Source organism: Felis catus, chromosome B2 (genome assembly GCF_018350175.1).
Source record: "Felis catus isolate Fca126 chromosome B2, F.catus_Fca126_mat1.0, whole genome shotgun sequence".
Classification (NCBI taxonomy): domain Eukaryota; kingdom Metazoa; phylum Chordata; class Mammalia; order Carnivora; family Felidae; genus Felis; species Felis catus.
Genome location: NC_058372.1, coordinates 2,103,603 through 2,115,838, shown reverse-complemented (window position 1 = coordinate 2,115,838; position 12,236 = coordinate 2,103,603). Strand labels below are relative to the sequence as shown.

At 53.5% G+C, this 12,236-nt stretch overlaps 1 protein-coding gene across 2 annotated transcripts; it reads right to left on the bottom strand.

The window, feature by feature from the left end:
• Positions 1-2,441: 2,441 nt before the first annotated feature.
• On the bottom strand, positions 2,442-12,102 carry ZSCAN31 (zinc finger and SCAN domain containing 31). Of its 2 annotated transcripts, none has more exons than XM_006931335.4 (4): positions 11,212-12,102; positions 5,057-5,519; positions 4,016-4,166; positions 2,442-3,519 (listed from the first exon to the last, which is right to left on the bottom strand). In XM_006931335.4, the coding sequence occupies exons 1-4, from the start codon at positions 11,712-11,714 to the stop codon at positions 2,744-2,746; spliced, it is 1,893 nt and encodes a 630-aa protein (XP_006931397.1). In that variant the 5' UTR covers positions 11,715-12,102; the 3' UTR covers positions 2,442-2,743. The 2 variants fall into 2 exon arrangements, with proteins under 2 accessions (XP_006931397.1, XP_006931400.1); XM_006931338.5 differs by lacking the exon at positions 11,212-12,102 and adding an exon at positions 5,644-5,765.
• Between the last annotated feature and the right edge of the window lie 134 nt (positions 12,103-12,236).

Here is a 12,236-nt window from a genome sequence, read left to right as displayed (position 1 = left end):
TCTTTGGATAAAATGGGCCATGTTCTAACTGGAAAATGGAAAATAAGTAATTAATAGATCCATAAATTATAATGCTATCTTATGATTAGATTTGTTTTAATAAAAGGGAGATATTTGGAAATTGGGTCTTTAAATGTTTTTTCCACAAATATATTTAAAAAAAATTTTTAATGTTTATTTATTTTTGAGAGAGCGCAAACGGAGGAGGAGCAGAGAGAGAAGGAGACACAGAATCTGAAGCAGGTTCCAGGCTCTGAGCTGTTAGCACAGAGCCCAACACGGGGCTCAAACTCATGAACCGTGAGATCATGACCTGAGCTGAAGTCGGACACTCAACCAACTGAGCCACCCAGGCACCCCATGTTTTTTCCACAAATATTAATGAAACTTAGAGTAGCAGTTGTTTAGGAATGCCTGGAGGTTAGCAAAGGGGAAGTCAGGGCCAGCTATGGAGAGGGTCAGAGACCTGTCCTGGCAGCATTCCAGAACAAAGCACAGGCCCAAGATTACTGGCAAGGTAGGCTGGAAACCCCTGACCAAATAATGAAGAAAAGGCCCCAAACAAACAACCAAAAAATCCTGCTTCCAAGAAATTCCTCCTCCAAATAATGGATATTCCACCCCCTTAACAACTGTCAATAAAAAACACAAGCCCTAGGGACACAGAGCATGCACAGGGGTGGGGGGGGGGGGGGAGAGAGAGAGAGAGAGAGAGAGAGAGAGAGAGAGAGAGAGAATCTTAAGCAGGCTGCGAGCTGTCAGCACAGAGCCCGATGTGGGTCTCCAACTCATGAACTGCGAGGTCATGACCCGAGCTCAAGTTGAACGCTAAACCAACTGAGCCCCCCAGGCGCCCATCAAGAGCGTACTTTTTAAATAAACTTTCCCCCTTGTGTCGCTCATTTGGATTATCCTAGAATAATGCTTATCAAATTTTGGAGTATCTACAAATCGCCTGGGATTCTTCTGATCAGACCGAAAACCTCCTGTTTAAAATAAACATCTCTGGGACAGGCTGGGTCTAGACTCCAGGGCCCAGAGTCTCCCCAGTTTACTGGGCAACACTTGGACCAGGTTATTGAAACAGAACCTGAAAAATAAAATGAAAACATTCCCAGATTCTCCCTTCCATTTTCTCCCTGCTGCAGGCACGCCCTTAATGAGGCCTTTCTTCCAGACTCTCCCCCTGCACCCCTCAGAAGGCCTCCTCTCCCCCACCCCCTGCTTTTCTCTTTTGTCCCTCTGGCTTCCTGTGGCTGCTTTCTCCTCTGTGGGCTTTTCTTTGCCTTCCCGAATAGAGAAGGGAAGGAGGGAAGGAGACGGGAACGTGCGGAGCCCTGCGGTGGGGACCCCAGAGGGGCAGGCTCCAGTTCAGGGCGGTACGTGGGAGGGGCAGGTACAGACACCTCAGCGGGGACCCGGTCCCTGGGTCCTGGATGCCCAGGGTCCCCGGGAGGGCCGGGGGTGAGGGCCGGCAGGTCTGCGGTGTGCTCGTGGGCGCGGGGCAGCCCCTGGGCCTTCACCCCCGGAGCTCAGGCACAGCTCAGGCACGAAGGACGAGGACCGCAGCTTTCTCTAGGCGAGCATGGAGGGCGTCTTTCAGACTCCCCGGGTGAAGGTCGGGCTGGATTTGCCTGCGCCAGACACCGCCTCCCCCTCCGCCCTCTTGCGCGGGAGCACAGCTCTGGGGACTACACGCCGCCGACCACCGAGGCTGCAGGACGGAGGGGGCGGGAGGGAAACCGCACCGGCCTGGCGCCCCTTCGCATTTCCGAAGGGCCTCGTGGCCTTGGTGCTCTGGGAACCAGCAGCAGCGCCGGGAGCCTGCTGAAAATGCAGATTGCTGGGCTCCGCTCCGACCTTTGGAATTAGAGTCTGTATTTTAAGATCCCGGCACACAGCGCTCTAAGCTGTCAGGATCACACGTTTCACGCCACGGACAACGCTGCTTAGAGAGTACACCACCCCCTCTGATGGTCGTCCACCACATTCCTCTGGGAGACCACGCCACTGATTCTCATTCCCAGCCCTTAGGTGTGTATAAAATGTAGCTTTTACGGGGGGGGGGGGGGGGGGGGGGGATGGGAAGCACCTCGTCTTAATATTCTTTGAATTCACCCAATCTTTAAATTTTTTTTAATGTTTATTCATTTTTTGAGAGAGAGAGAGAGAGAGAGAGAGAGAGAGAACATGAGTGGGGGAGGAACCGAGAGAGACACACAGGATCCGAAGCAAGCTCCAGGCTCTGAACTGACAGCACAGAGCCCGACGCGGGGCTCGAACTCACGGACCGTGAGATCGTGACCTGGCTGAAGTCGGACGCTTATCCGACTGCGCCACCCAGGCGCCCCATGGATTTACCTAATCTTTAAAGAGTATACTGAGGCCCCCGGCGCTCCTGGATTTACCCAATCTTTAAAACGTATACACATACACAGAAACCAGTTTTTCAGAGTTGTTCAGTATTCAGTATCACCCAAGAACAGCCCCTCCGCAGCAATTTATTTCCAGGTGATTTCGGTCTCTTTTGAGGGAAATCATTAGAAACGAACCAAAGGATCGGGAAGAAGGGGGGTGCCCGGAACCGCCCACAACCACGGCCGTTCACCAGGAGACCCCGGCACCGCGTCTGCAGACGAGCTAGTCGTTCCGGAGCACCGTAAATTTGGCCCAAACCAAATGAGCCACGTGAAAAGCCGACTCTCCAAGACGGCCCCGTCTAGGAGTCTGGGGGTCCGGGGAATTAGTCCGGTTTGGCAACGGTATGGATTCTAAAATGCCTGATGAGGTTGCAGTGGTGGCCGAAGGCCTTCCCGCACTCGTCACACGTGTACGGTCTCTCCCCAGTGTGGCTCCTCTGGTGCTTGCCGAGCAGGGTCCGCCGGCTAAAGCGCTTGCCGCACTGGCCGCACTGGAAGGGCTTCTCCCCCGTGTGGACGCGGAGATGCTGGAAGAGCCCCGCGTTCTGGCTGAAGGCCTTCCCGCACTCGCCACAGCGGTAGCGCTTCTCCCCCGTGTGGATCCTCTGGTGCTGAACGAGGTACGAGCTCAGGCGGAAGGCTCTCCCGCACTCCTCACAGCCGTAGGGCTTCTCCCCCGTGTGGATCCTCCTGTGTCTGATGAGGCCGTTGCTGGCACTGAAGGCTCTCCCGCACTCGTCGCACACGTAGGGCTTCTCCCCGGTGTGGCTCCGCTGATGCTCGACCAGGCCGGAGCGCTGGCTGAAGGCTCTCCCGCACTCCTCGCACTCGTAGGGCTTCTCCCCGGTGTGGGTTCTCTGGTGCTGAGTGAGGACGGAGCTCTGAGCGAAGCCTTTCCCGCACTCGCTGCACCTGTGCGGTCGCTCTCCGGCGGCGCGTCCCCTCGGCTTTCCCGCCCTGCTCTCCCGCTTCCAAGCTTCCCGGCACTGAGAGTCCAGGGGAGCGTCTCTTTGGAGTCGGCTATTTCCAAAACGTTCCATTTCCTTCAAAACTTCTTGCCGCACGGCCGACTCCTGGCTTTCTGGTACAACGTCGGCACCTGGAACGGTAAGTGCACGGACAACGTCACGTCTTTGTCCTTTAGGGGCAGCACAGCCACGGGACGGGGCATCGGAAGATCCTGTCCAAGCACACGCGTTCTAAGAGCACAGAACTGGCGGAGTGAGGAAGACAAGGGCTCCGGAGGAACCTGAGACCAGAGAGGGGTCAGGAGCACTGCTGCGATGGCTGCAGGGGCCCCGGAGAGGGCGAGGCTCCCGAAAGGAGGTGTGTAAGCAGGCGCGGTTCCACCTCTTTCACACACATTAACTCCGCAAATCCCCAAACGACTCTGGGACTGTGATGATTTATTTCCATCCCATGGAGGCGTCAACCAAAGGTGCCGGATGGCCACCTGGCCTGCCCAATGTCACAGAGCTGCTAAGTGGCCGTGCTTAAGTTACAACACAGGCACTCTGACCCCAGAGTCCACGGTCTTAACTGCTACCCTACACAGGGCCACCAGAGATCCCAGGTGGACCCATCAAAGTCCTTACCTTGTTCCCCAAATTTGTGGGGACCAAGAGATTCACATTGGAGCTGTGTCACCGTGGCCTGAAGCTGGATGGCTCTTGATTCCTGCTTGGCCTTCACATGCACCCCATCCTCTGACAGCACTTCTGAATGGCCAGGGGCATCGTCTGGGGCCTGGAGGCAGGTAGGTATATTTGGGTTCATAAGAGAGGGACACGGGAGCCCAGGCTAATATACTATGGAAGGAACTGTCCGAAACATTGTGTAGAGGGACGGCATGGGGACAGGCCCAGAGTTCAATCCCTACTCCTGCCTGATTCCCTCCCCTTGAGTGTGAGCTGTACTTAGTGACTCAGAAGCAATGGTCTACAACTTCTGCTGAGACTAAGTCATACAAAGCACTGTGGCTCTATCCTCATGCTCCTTTTCTCTCTGTCTGTCTGTCTGTCTCTCTCAGGGAAGACAGCTGATGCGTGAGGACACTCAGCCGAGGCAGAAACCCACGCGGCAAAGAACTAAGCCCTCCGGCCAACACCAGTGAGGAACTGGGGCGCCCACCAGCACGGGGGGAGCAGTCTCAGAAGTGGATCCACCAGCCCCAGGCAAGCTGGAAGGGGGCTCCCTGTGCACGGGGCTGGAATAGGCCCCAGCCCTGCGGCCACCCACTCCAGCGACCCCGGCGCTACACCTCGCCTCACCGTGTCTGGGTTCTGGGTGGCGGGATTAATGGGGGGCCTGTGGCCCTGACTCACTGTAAGGCCCTGTTGCTCTGTGCCTCAGTTTCCCTCTCCACCTCAGGAGAGTGGGTTAGATCACCCCAGCCTCAGAGGACTGGTAAAAAGACAATCCAAGTTAAGAAAACAAATCTTCACGGCAACCCCGTGAGAGACCCTCCTAAGCAGCTCCCTAGGTCCTGACGCACAGGGTCCGTGAGGTAGTGCTGGGGTTGTTTAAGCCATCACGCTTGGGGGTAGTTTGTTACACAGAAACTGAGAACTGGCCGCAGCCAGCTGGCCCGGGTCACTCGGTGCGCGGCGTCTGGGAGCCCATCTTCCTACTCTCACCTGGTTCTCAGGCTCACTGAACTCCCTCTCCAGACCCTCCAGCGCCGTCACCACCTCGTCCCCGCTCTCCGGGTGCTGTCCCCGCACCCAGGCCTGGAGCTCGGCGGGCAGGACGGTCAGGAACTGCTCCAGCACCAGCAGCTCCAGGATCTGCTCCTTGCTGTGCGTCTCGGGCCGCAGCCACTGGCGGCACAGCTCGCGGAGCCGGCGCAGCGCCTCCCGGGGCCCGGGGGACTCTTGGTAACAAAAGTGCCTGAAAAGTTGGCGGGAGGCCTCCTGAGTAGAAATGCCGCTCTCTCGAAGGAAGGTCTCCTGGTCCCAGACACGGTCCTCCTCCACCTTCACGGCTCTAAGTCCGGGCTGCTCCTCCGCCGAAGCCATCCTGCTCAGAAGGCTCGCCCCAGCCCGGGCAAGGGAAGCGGATTCAAGGCTCCCTGGCCTGCTCTTCTTGAAGAGCACACACCTGACGATAAAACATTACATATTCACGGGAGTGAAAAAGTGCCGGGAGAAAAAGTAAAGCACGGGAACAGCGAGCATCGTGCTACCGTTTATGTTCATGAGAGTACATCTAGGCTTTTACTTACCTTTGTCCGGAATCTGGAGAAAAGCATGTGGCACGTAACCGCCCGGCCTCCTCACTCTTTCCAGCGCCTTCCCACTGGGAGTCTGTGCTCAACCACGTGACCGGACCTGGCCACTGTGCCATCAGCAAATGCGACACAAACAAAGGTTTGGGAAGAACTTGTGTGACACAGCCCCCGGGCTTGCTCTCCACGACCGTGAGGAGGAGGACCCCCCCCGATGACAGAGGCACACGGACACTCCCGGCTCAGCTGACAGGCAGCTGGCCCCCAGACGTGTGAGCCTGGACGCGTCTGCCGAGCCGCTCGGCGGCCCCCCAGCTCGCTGCAGATACGCGGGTAAGCCCTGCCCAATCAGCTGCACCCCACAGATTCTTGTGCTAAATAAATGTGTATTGCTGCAGGCCGCCAAGTTTTACGGTTGTTACACCATGTTATTATGGCCACGAAAAACTGAGACACGGCCTTGGCCACTGGGGAGGGAACCAGGCAGGTGCAGAACAAGAACAAGGGAAATCTACTTTACACAGAATACTCTCTACTTTTCCTGATTTTTGTATCATTTGAAATTCTTATTGCGAGAAAACAAACAAAAATAAATAGTGATTTAAAAACCTGCTAGACAGTCAATACACAGTAGCCTCAGGTAAAGAACAGGACACACAAGACTAGCTGTAAAATCAAATGATGGGGGCGCCGGGGTGGCTCAGTCGGGTGAGCGTCCGACTTCGGCTCAGGTCACAATCTCACGACTCATGGGTTTGAGCCCCACGTCGGGCTCTGTGCTGACAGCTCAGAGCCTGGAACCTGCTTCTGATTCTGTGATTCCCTCCCTCTCTGCCCCTCCCCTGCTCACGCTCTGTCTCTGTCTCTGAAAAATAAATAAACGTGAAAAAAAAAATCAAGTGATGAGTGCTATAACAGAGGATTTAACCAAATATCCAGAAAGCAAAGAGTAGGAAAAGATCATTCTGACTGGGTACGGAGCAGTGAAAACATGTGGCTTACGGGCAAATGCATTTGAATTAGGCCTAAAATAACAAACAGGAAGTTGTCAGGCAAAGAGAGGGCGACGGGAGGAGACCCAACAGGACCAAAGCTCTCTAAGGTTACAGGGCACAGAAGATCTAGGGACCAGTGTGGGTGCTGGTGGCTGGACTACAGATTACAGGGTATGGGCAGAAAACGTGTGGGAAGAGGGAAGGTGGGAACAGAAAACAGCCTTGAACTCCAGGCTGAGATGTTTAGACTCTATCCTACGGAAAACTGAGGGGCAGTGAGGCTTTCGTGTCACTGTCACAGCATTAGATCTGTGTTTAGAAATACTGAGGAAGATTCAGGAAGGAAATCGTGAGAATATGTTGCAGGGTTGTGGACTGTAAGCTGGGAGGCCGAATGGTGGTCACACTGACAGTTTACTTTAATGGTAGCATTTGAGTTTTATACATGGCCTCAGCCCAGTGTTAACAGAATTACTGGGGTGCCTGGGGGGCTCAGTTAAACGTCCGACTTCGGCTCAGGTCATGATCCTGCAGTTTGTGAGTTCGAGCCCCGTGTCGGGCGGGCTCTGTGCTGACAGCTCACAGCCTGGAGCCTGCTTCGGATTCTGTGTCTCCCTCTCTCTTCGCCCATCCCCTACTTGCTGCCTCTCTCTCTCTCAAAAATAAACATTAAAAAATAGAATTATCAATGTCTGAGAGAATTTACAAGTTTTCCAGTTGTACTTTATTGCGGGAAAATGCATTTATCCCACTCATTCAAATACATGTGCTGACCAGATGCCTGGCATAGTGCTCAGGTCAGAGCGGTGAGAGGAAACAGACTTGGTCCTTGCCTTTATGGCGCTTACGGTGGGGGAGACAGACGCTCGTGTGATATCTACATGAACAACGTTATGGTGTTGAGAAAACGGGAGAGTCACGGAGACTGGAGCTTATGCTTTGCCAATGTCCACGGCCAACTGCATTGTTTTTACTCTTTACTGCAGTAAAGGTTTTTTGAGTCTTCAGTCCAAGAAGACTGTAAGCCTGGGAAGTCCTAACTATGGATTTGCATTTAACTTCATGATTGTTAAAAGTGTGGCTTACCACGGGGTTACATTTACAGGCAACAACTGTTCTGTGATTATGCTTAATGCTGCCAAGAACCCCGGAGCAGCGCAGGCAAATCCTCCACACGCCCAAAGCCACAGGCGGGCAGCCTCTGTCTGTTCTCCCCACAGCTGCCGGGTGAGATCTTACCTCCTGCTCTCGTGCCGCCCTGAACCTGTCTTTACTCATGGAGGTTTGTGGACCAAGAAATGAATTTTCCCTTTTCATTTCATCAAGACGTGGCAAGGAACGGGAAGGGAAGAAGGACGGGAAACACCCTCTTTCCCTTCTCCCCAAGCTTCCCCCCCCACCCCCCCAGGGATCTGTCAGCATTATCTGGCGCTCCCAGGTCTCTCTCCACTCCCGATCACATCCCAACTTGCTACAGATCTCAGACACCTCTTATGACAAAATGCCTAGAAGATGTACAAGTCTACATTTGCCATAAAATTATGGATGGAACTTTCTTCAATGTTTTACTTACCTGATTTATTCAATTAAGTGCCCTGATTCAATTAAGTACAATTTGGTGTCATCTGATTTCCTAGGAGGAAGCAGGTAGCTGATACACATCTGATGAACCAAATGTAATGAGTTAAAAAAAAATTTTTTTAATGTTTACTTATTTTTGAGAGAGAGAGAGAGAGAGAGAGAGACAGAGCACAAGTGGGGGAGGGCAGAGAGAGAGGGAGACACAGAATCTGAAGCAGTCTCCAGGCTCTGAGCTGTCAGCACAGAGCTCAACGTGGGGCTTAACCCACAAACCACAAGATCATGACATTAGCTGAAGTCGGATGCTTAACTGAGTCACCCAGGTGCCCCCGTCATTGAATTCTTTATGTGACCAAGACCCTTTGGTGACATCCTTGGGATTACTAGGTGAAAGCCTCAGGGCCAGGGAGTCTCTCCAGTTCACGCAGCAACATAATTAAGGTTACTAATTAGTGGACCTTATGAGAGGAAGATAGATCTCTGGGTGGGGCTACACTACTTCTATGACTTTTTAAAATTTTTTAAACTTTATTTTAGAGACAGAAAGAGAGAGAGAGAGAGAGCATGAGTAGGGGAGGGGACACAGGGAGAGAGAATCTCAAGCAGGCTCCATGTGTAGCCCAACGGAGGGTGGGGTGGGGATCATGACCTGAGCTGAAATCAAGAGTTAGACACTGAACCCTCTGGGCCGCCCTGGTGCTCCCTTACATGATCTCTTTAAATGTAGACTATTCTCTGGCTGGTAGCAGATGAGGAAGTCAGAGATTTGAAGCATGAGGAGGATTTGATGCACATTTGCTGGCTGGTCGCTGGAGGAAGGGGCCACGTGTAAAGGAAGCTGAGACCAGTGTCCTGCTGGCAGCCAGCAAGGAAAGGGGGACCTCAGTTTTACCAGGAACTTCTGTCCTACAACTGCAAGAAATTGAGTTTTGACAACTTGCATTTCTAAAATATAGTGGACAGATTTGGTGCCGTTTTTGTTACACACTCAAAGTTTCAAAGTTTTCCTATCTGATTTCTTCTGATGTCGATTCCTGTGTGCTAGATCGATGTTGCCATTTCCTCACTCATTTTACTCCGTAAACGTTCCCTGAGCACCTACAATGCATCAGGCCACTCAGCGAGGCACCAGAGATATAATCGTCGAGAAGACAGAGCCCGCCCCTGTTTTGCTGGGGCTTATGAAAGACAAAAGTAAGAGCAACAATGGTAAAAGCGAGGAGGCAAATGATACAGTGACAGTTGTGGGAAGTACTGTGAGGAAAACCAACCACTGAGTTACCAAATAAATGGAGGACCTGTTAAGACAGGTGGGTGGGAGGTAAACGTGTAAGCTGAGCCCTTAACAGCAAACAGGAAGTGAGCCACGCAAAAAGCAGAGATGGGGGCCAGGAAGAGCATGTGACACCGTTCAAGGCCCATGTGGTCACACACATGAAAGGCTGGAGCAGATACAGACAGAAGAGTGAAGAGTGGCAAAGAATTAGGCCGGCAAGACAAGCCGGATCGTGCAGGGCCAGGAACATGGGTTTCATTTGAAGCGCAAAAGTCACAGTAGGCTTTTACGAAGGGAAGTGAAGAGACTGGATTCATGTTTTAAGAAGCTCTGCTACTGGATGGCGAATGAGCTTAAGGAATGACGGTGGAGCCAAAGTGCAAGCCGAAAAGCCCAGAGGTGAAAGAAGAGTGGGGAGGGAGGCCGTCGCAGGGGATCCAGAAAGACTTCCGCCTGAATAATGTATTCTTCAAGTTTGCTTAACTCTGAAAAATACAACTGAAAGGCAAAACAGCTTAATTTTTACTGTACAAAAATGCTTCAGTCTTTGGACAGATGTTTATGGAGCTGTGCTAAGAGCTGGGTTTACAGAGTTTAGAGCTCAAGGGGAGAGAATTACAATTTGGTGAAATACAAGGCATGATTTTGGAGGTGTGTTCAGGCAGACTCCTGGAGGAAGTAAGTGAGCTCATCCTAAATCCAGTATTCAGCTTCTTTCTTTCTTTTTTTTAAGTTTATTTACTTATTTTGAGAGACAGAGAGAGAAAGAGAGACAGAGAGAGACAGAGAGTGAGTGGGGGGTAGAATCCCAAGCAGACTCCACACTGTCAGCACAGAGCCTGACTTGGGGCTCGATTCCACAAACCATGAGATCATGACCTGAGCAGCAATCAAGAGTCGGACGCTCAACCTACTGAGCCACCCCTAACAGTCAGCTCCTAGAATTACCTATAACCCACTAAAGAACTCACAGATACTGTCAGTGATGTGCCAGGCAGCAAACACATGCGTCCTCCTGTTCCTTAGCTGAACTAAAAACACGGGAGGAAAAAGCATAAAAGAGCATTTTTCTTATTAGCTTCAGCGCATTAGCAACAGAGAGATCACAAAAATCGTAAACCACGTGTGTTGTAAAATACAACCCAAAGCACGACCAACTGCAACGACGAGTAGAGGAACCGCAGGTAAATCCAGAAACGACGGTGCTCTCCTCCTGGAGGTCTGTCAACTCCTCCCTTCAACGGACGGGGAGAAGCGAGGGGAAAGGCAGGACTCGTTTTTAAATGTTAAAAGACAACTGCTTGCAATGAATAGTCTTTAGCTGGATCCTAGTTGGTGCACATCAGTTGGAAGAGACATCCGTAGGACGACTAGCGACTAGGTGTTAGGTGATCTTAGGGAATGCTCCTACATCTAGTCAGGTGCGTTAGTGATTTGCTTCCATAAAACCTCGATTTTTAAACTAGGAATGACAAGTCATGACGCTTGTGAGGTCTTTCGAAATATTTAGAGAAAAAACAGATGCAATAATGCTAACACTGGCGACGCACAGGGGGCGGGTACCGGGGAGTCCGGCCTTTCCCGGGGAGCAGGACTCGCCGCCGAGCGCCTCTTCCCCGCCCCCTGCGGGGGTCTCTCCCACCGCCCGACGGGGCGGGACCGTCTTCCGGGAGCCCGGGGCGAGGGGCGAGGGGCGAGGGATCCGAAACTCACCTCGGGTCCAGAGAAGCTCCAGGGCCGCGGCGGTAGCGGCGCCCTGGCAACCAAGCGGCCGTGAAGGCCGGAAGTTCGTCAGCCGCCTGAGCCCCGCTGTCTTCCAGGAGCTTTCCTGGCCTCTCTAGGACCCCGCAGGTCGCTGCGTCTCGGTGGCCACCCCGCCGCCCAGCTCCGGCTCCCGCGAGCCCCGCCAGCCCTCCCGCTTGGGCGGCCTCGAGTACGCAGCAGTTCCGCCAGTTCCAGCGCTCGCCACCCGTGGCTCTCTCGGTGTTGGCCGCACCACAGGAGATGGTGGTTGTGGGGGTGATTGATTTACTCTTGACCGTCGTCTGGATTCTCGGAGTCGAGGAGGAGACGCGGACACGTGAACAAGTGACTACATAAAGCTGATGTGTAGCCGAAATGAAATAAATGTTTGTAAATCGACCAGGCTGTAGTGACCGCTCTGTACTTAGAACACACACATCCGTACTAAGCCGAATAGGCGGCCCAGAAGGCATAGGAGAGCTGGCGTAGCGCGGGGAGCATCCGGGGAGAATCAGGGAGGAGCGCGGAGAGCATCGGACGAGGATCCGGGGAGGAGCATCAGAGGAGCGCGGAGGGCATCGGAGGATCACGGAGGAGCGCGGGGAGCATCGGACGAGGACCAGGGGAGGAGCACGGAGAGAAGCAGGAGGAGAAGCACGACAGGACTGTGTGTGACCACTGCTGGATGGCGCAGGATGGGACTTGTACTGGTCCCTCAACAGAAGTTAGGTGATGGGAGCACATGTTACTGTGGCTGTGGTCGCAGGATGGGAAGCATCTGAGACGAAGGGGGACCAGTGAGGAGACTACTTCCAGGAGCACAGGCGGCCAGGACCACCGAGTGCACGCTGACAGCCACGCGCCAGGCTCGCAGGTGGCGGAGACCACGCAGCGCACGCGGAAGTCAGACGCGGGGAGCTCTGGTGGCTCGGGCCACCGAGTGGCGGCCGGCGGCGGCTAGAGAGGCCCAAAAGTCCTTAGCGCAGCCGCAGCCG

What these genes read in the sequence shown, in the direction of transcription:
- ZSCAN31 (XM_006931335.4), bottom strand. Translation starts at nt 11,714, where the DNA reads ATGCCTTCTGGGCCGCCTATTCGGCTTAGTACGGATGTGTGTGTTCTA. An exon ending in GGAGCTTCTCTGGACCCGAG is followed by an intron (nt 5,520 to 11,211) that starts GTGAGTTTCGGA and finishes TTTTATCGTCAG; the next exon opens with GTGTGTGCTCTTCAAGAAGA. An exon ending in TCAGTGAGCCTGAGAACCAG is followed by an intron (nt 4,167 to 5,056) that starts GTGAGAGTAGGA and finishes ACCTGCCTCCAG; the next exon opens with GCCCCAGACGATGCCCCTGG.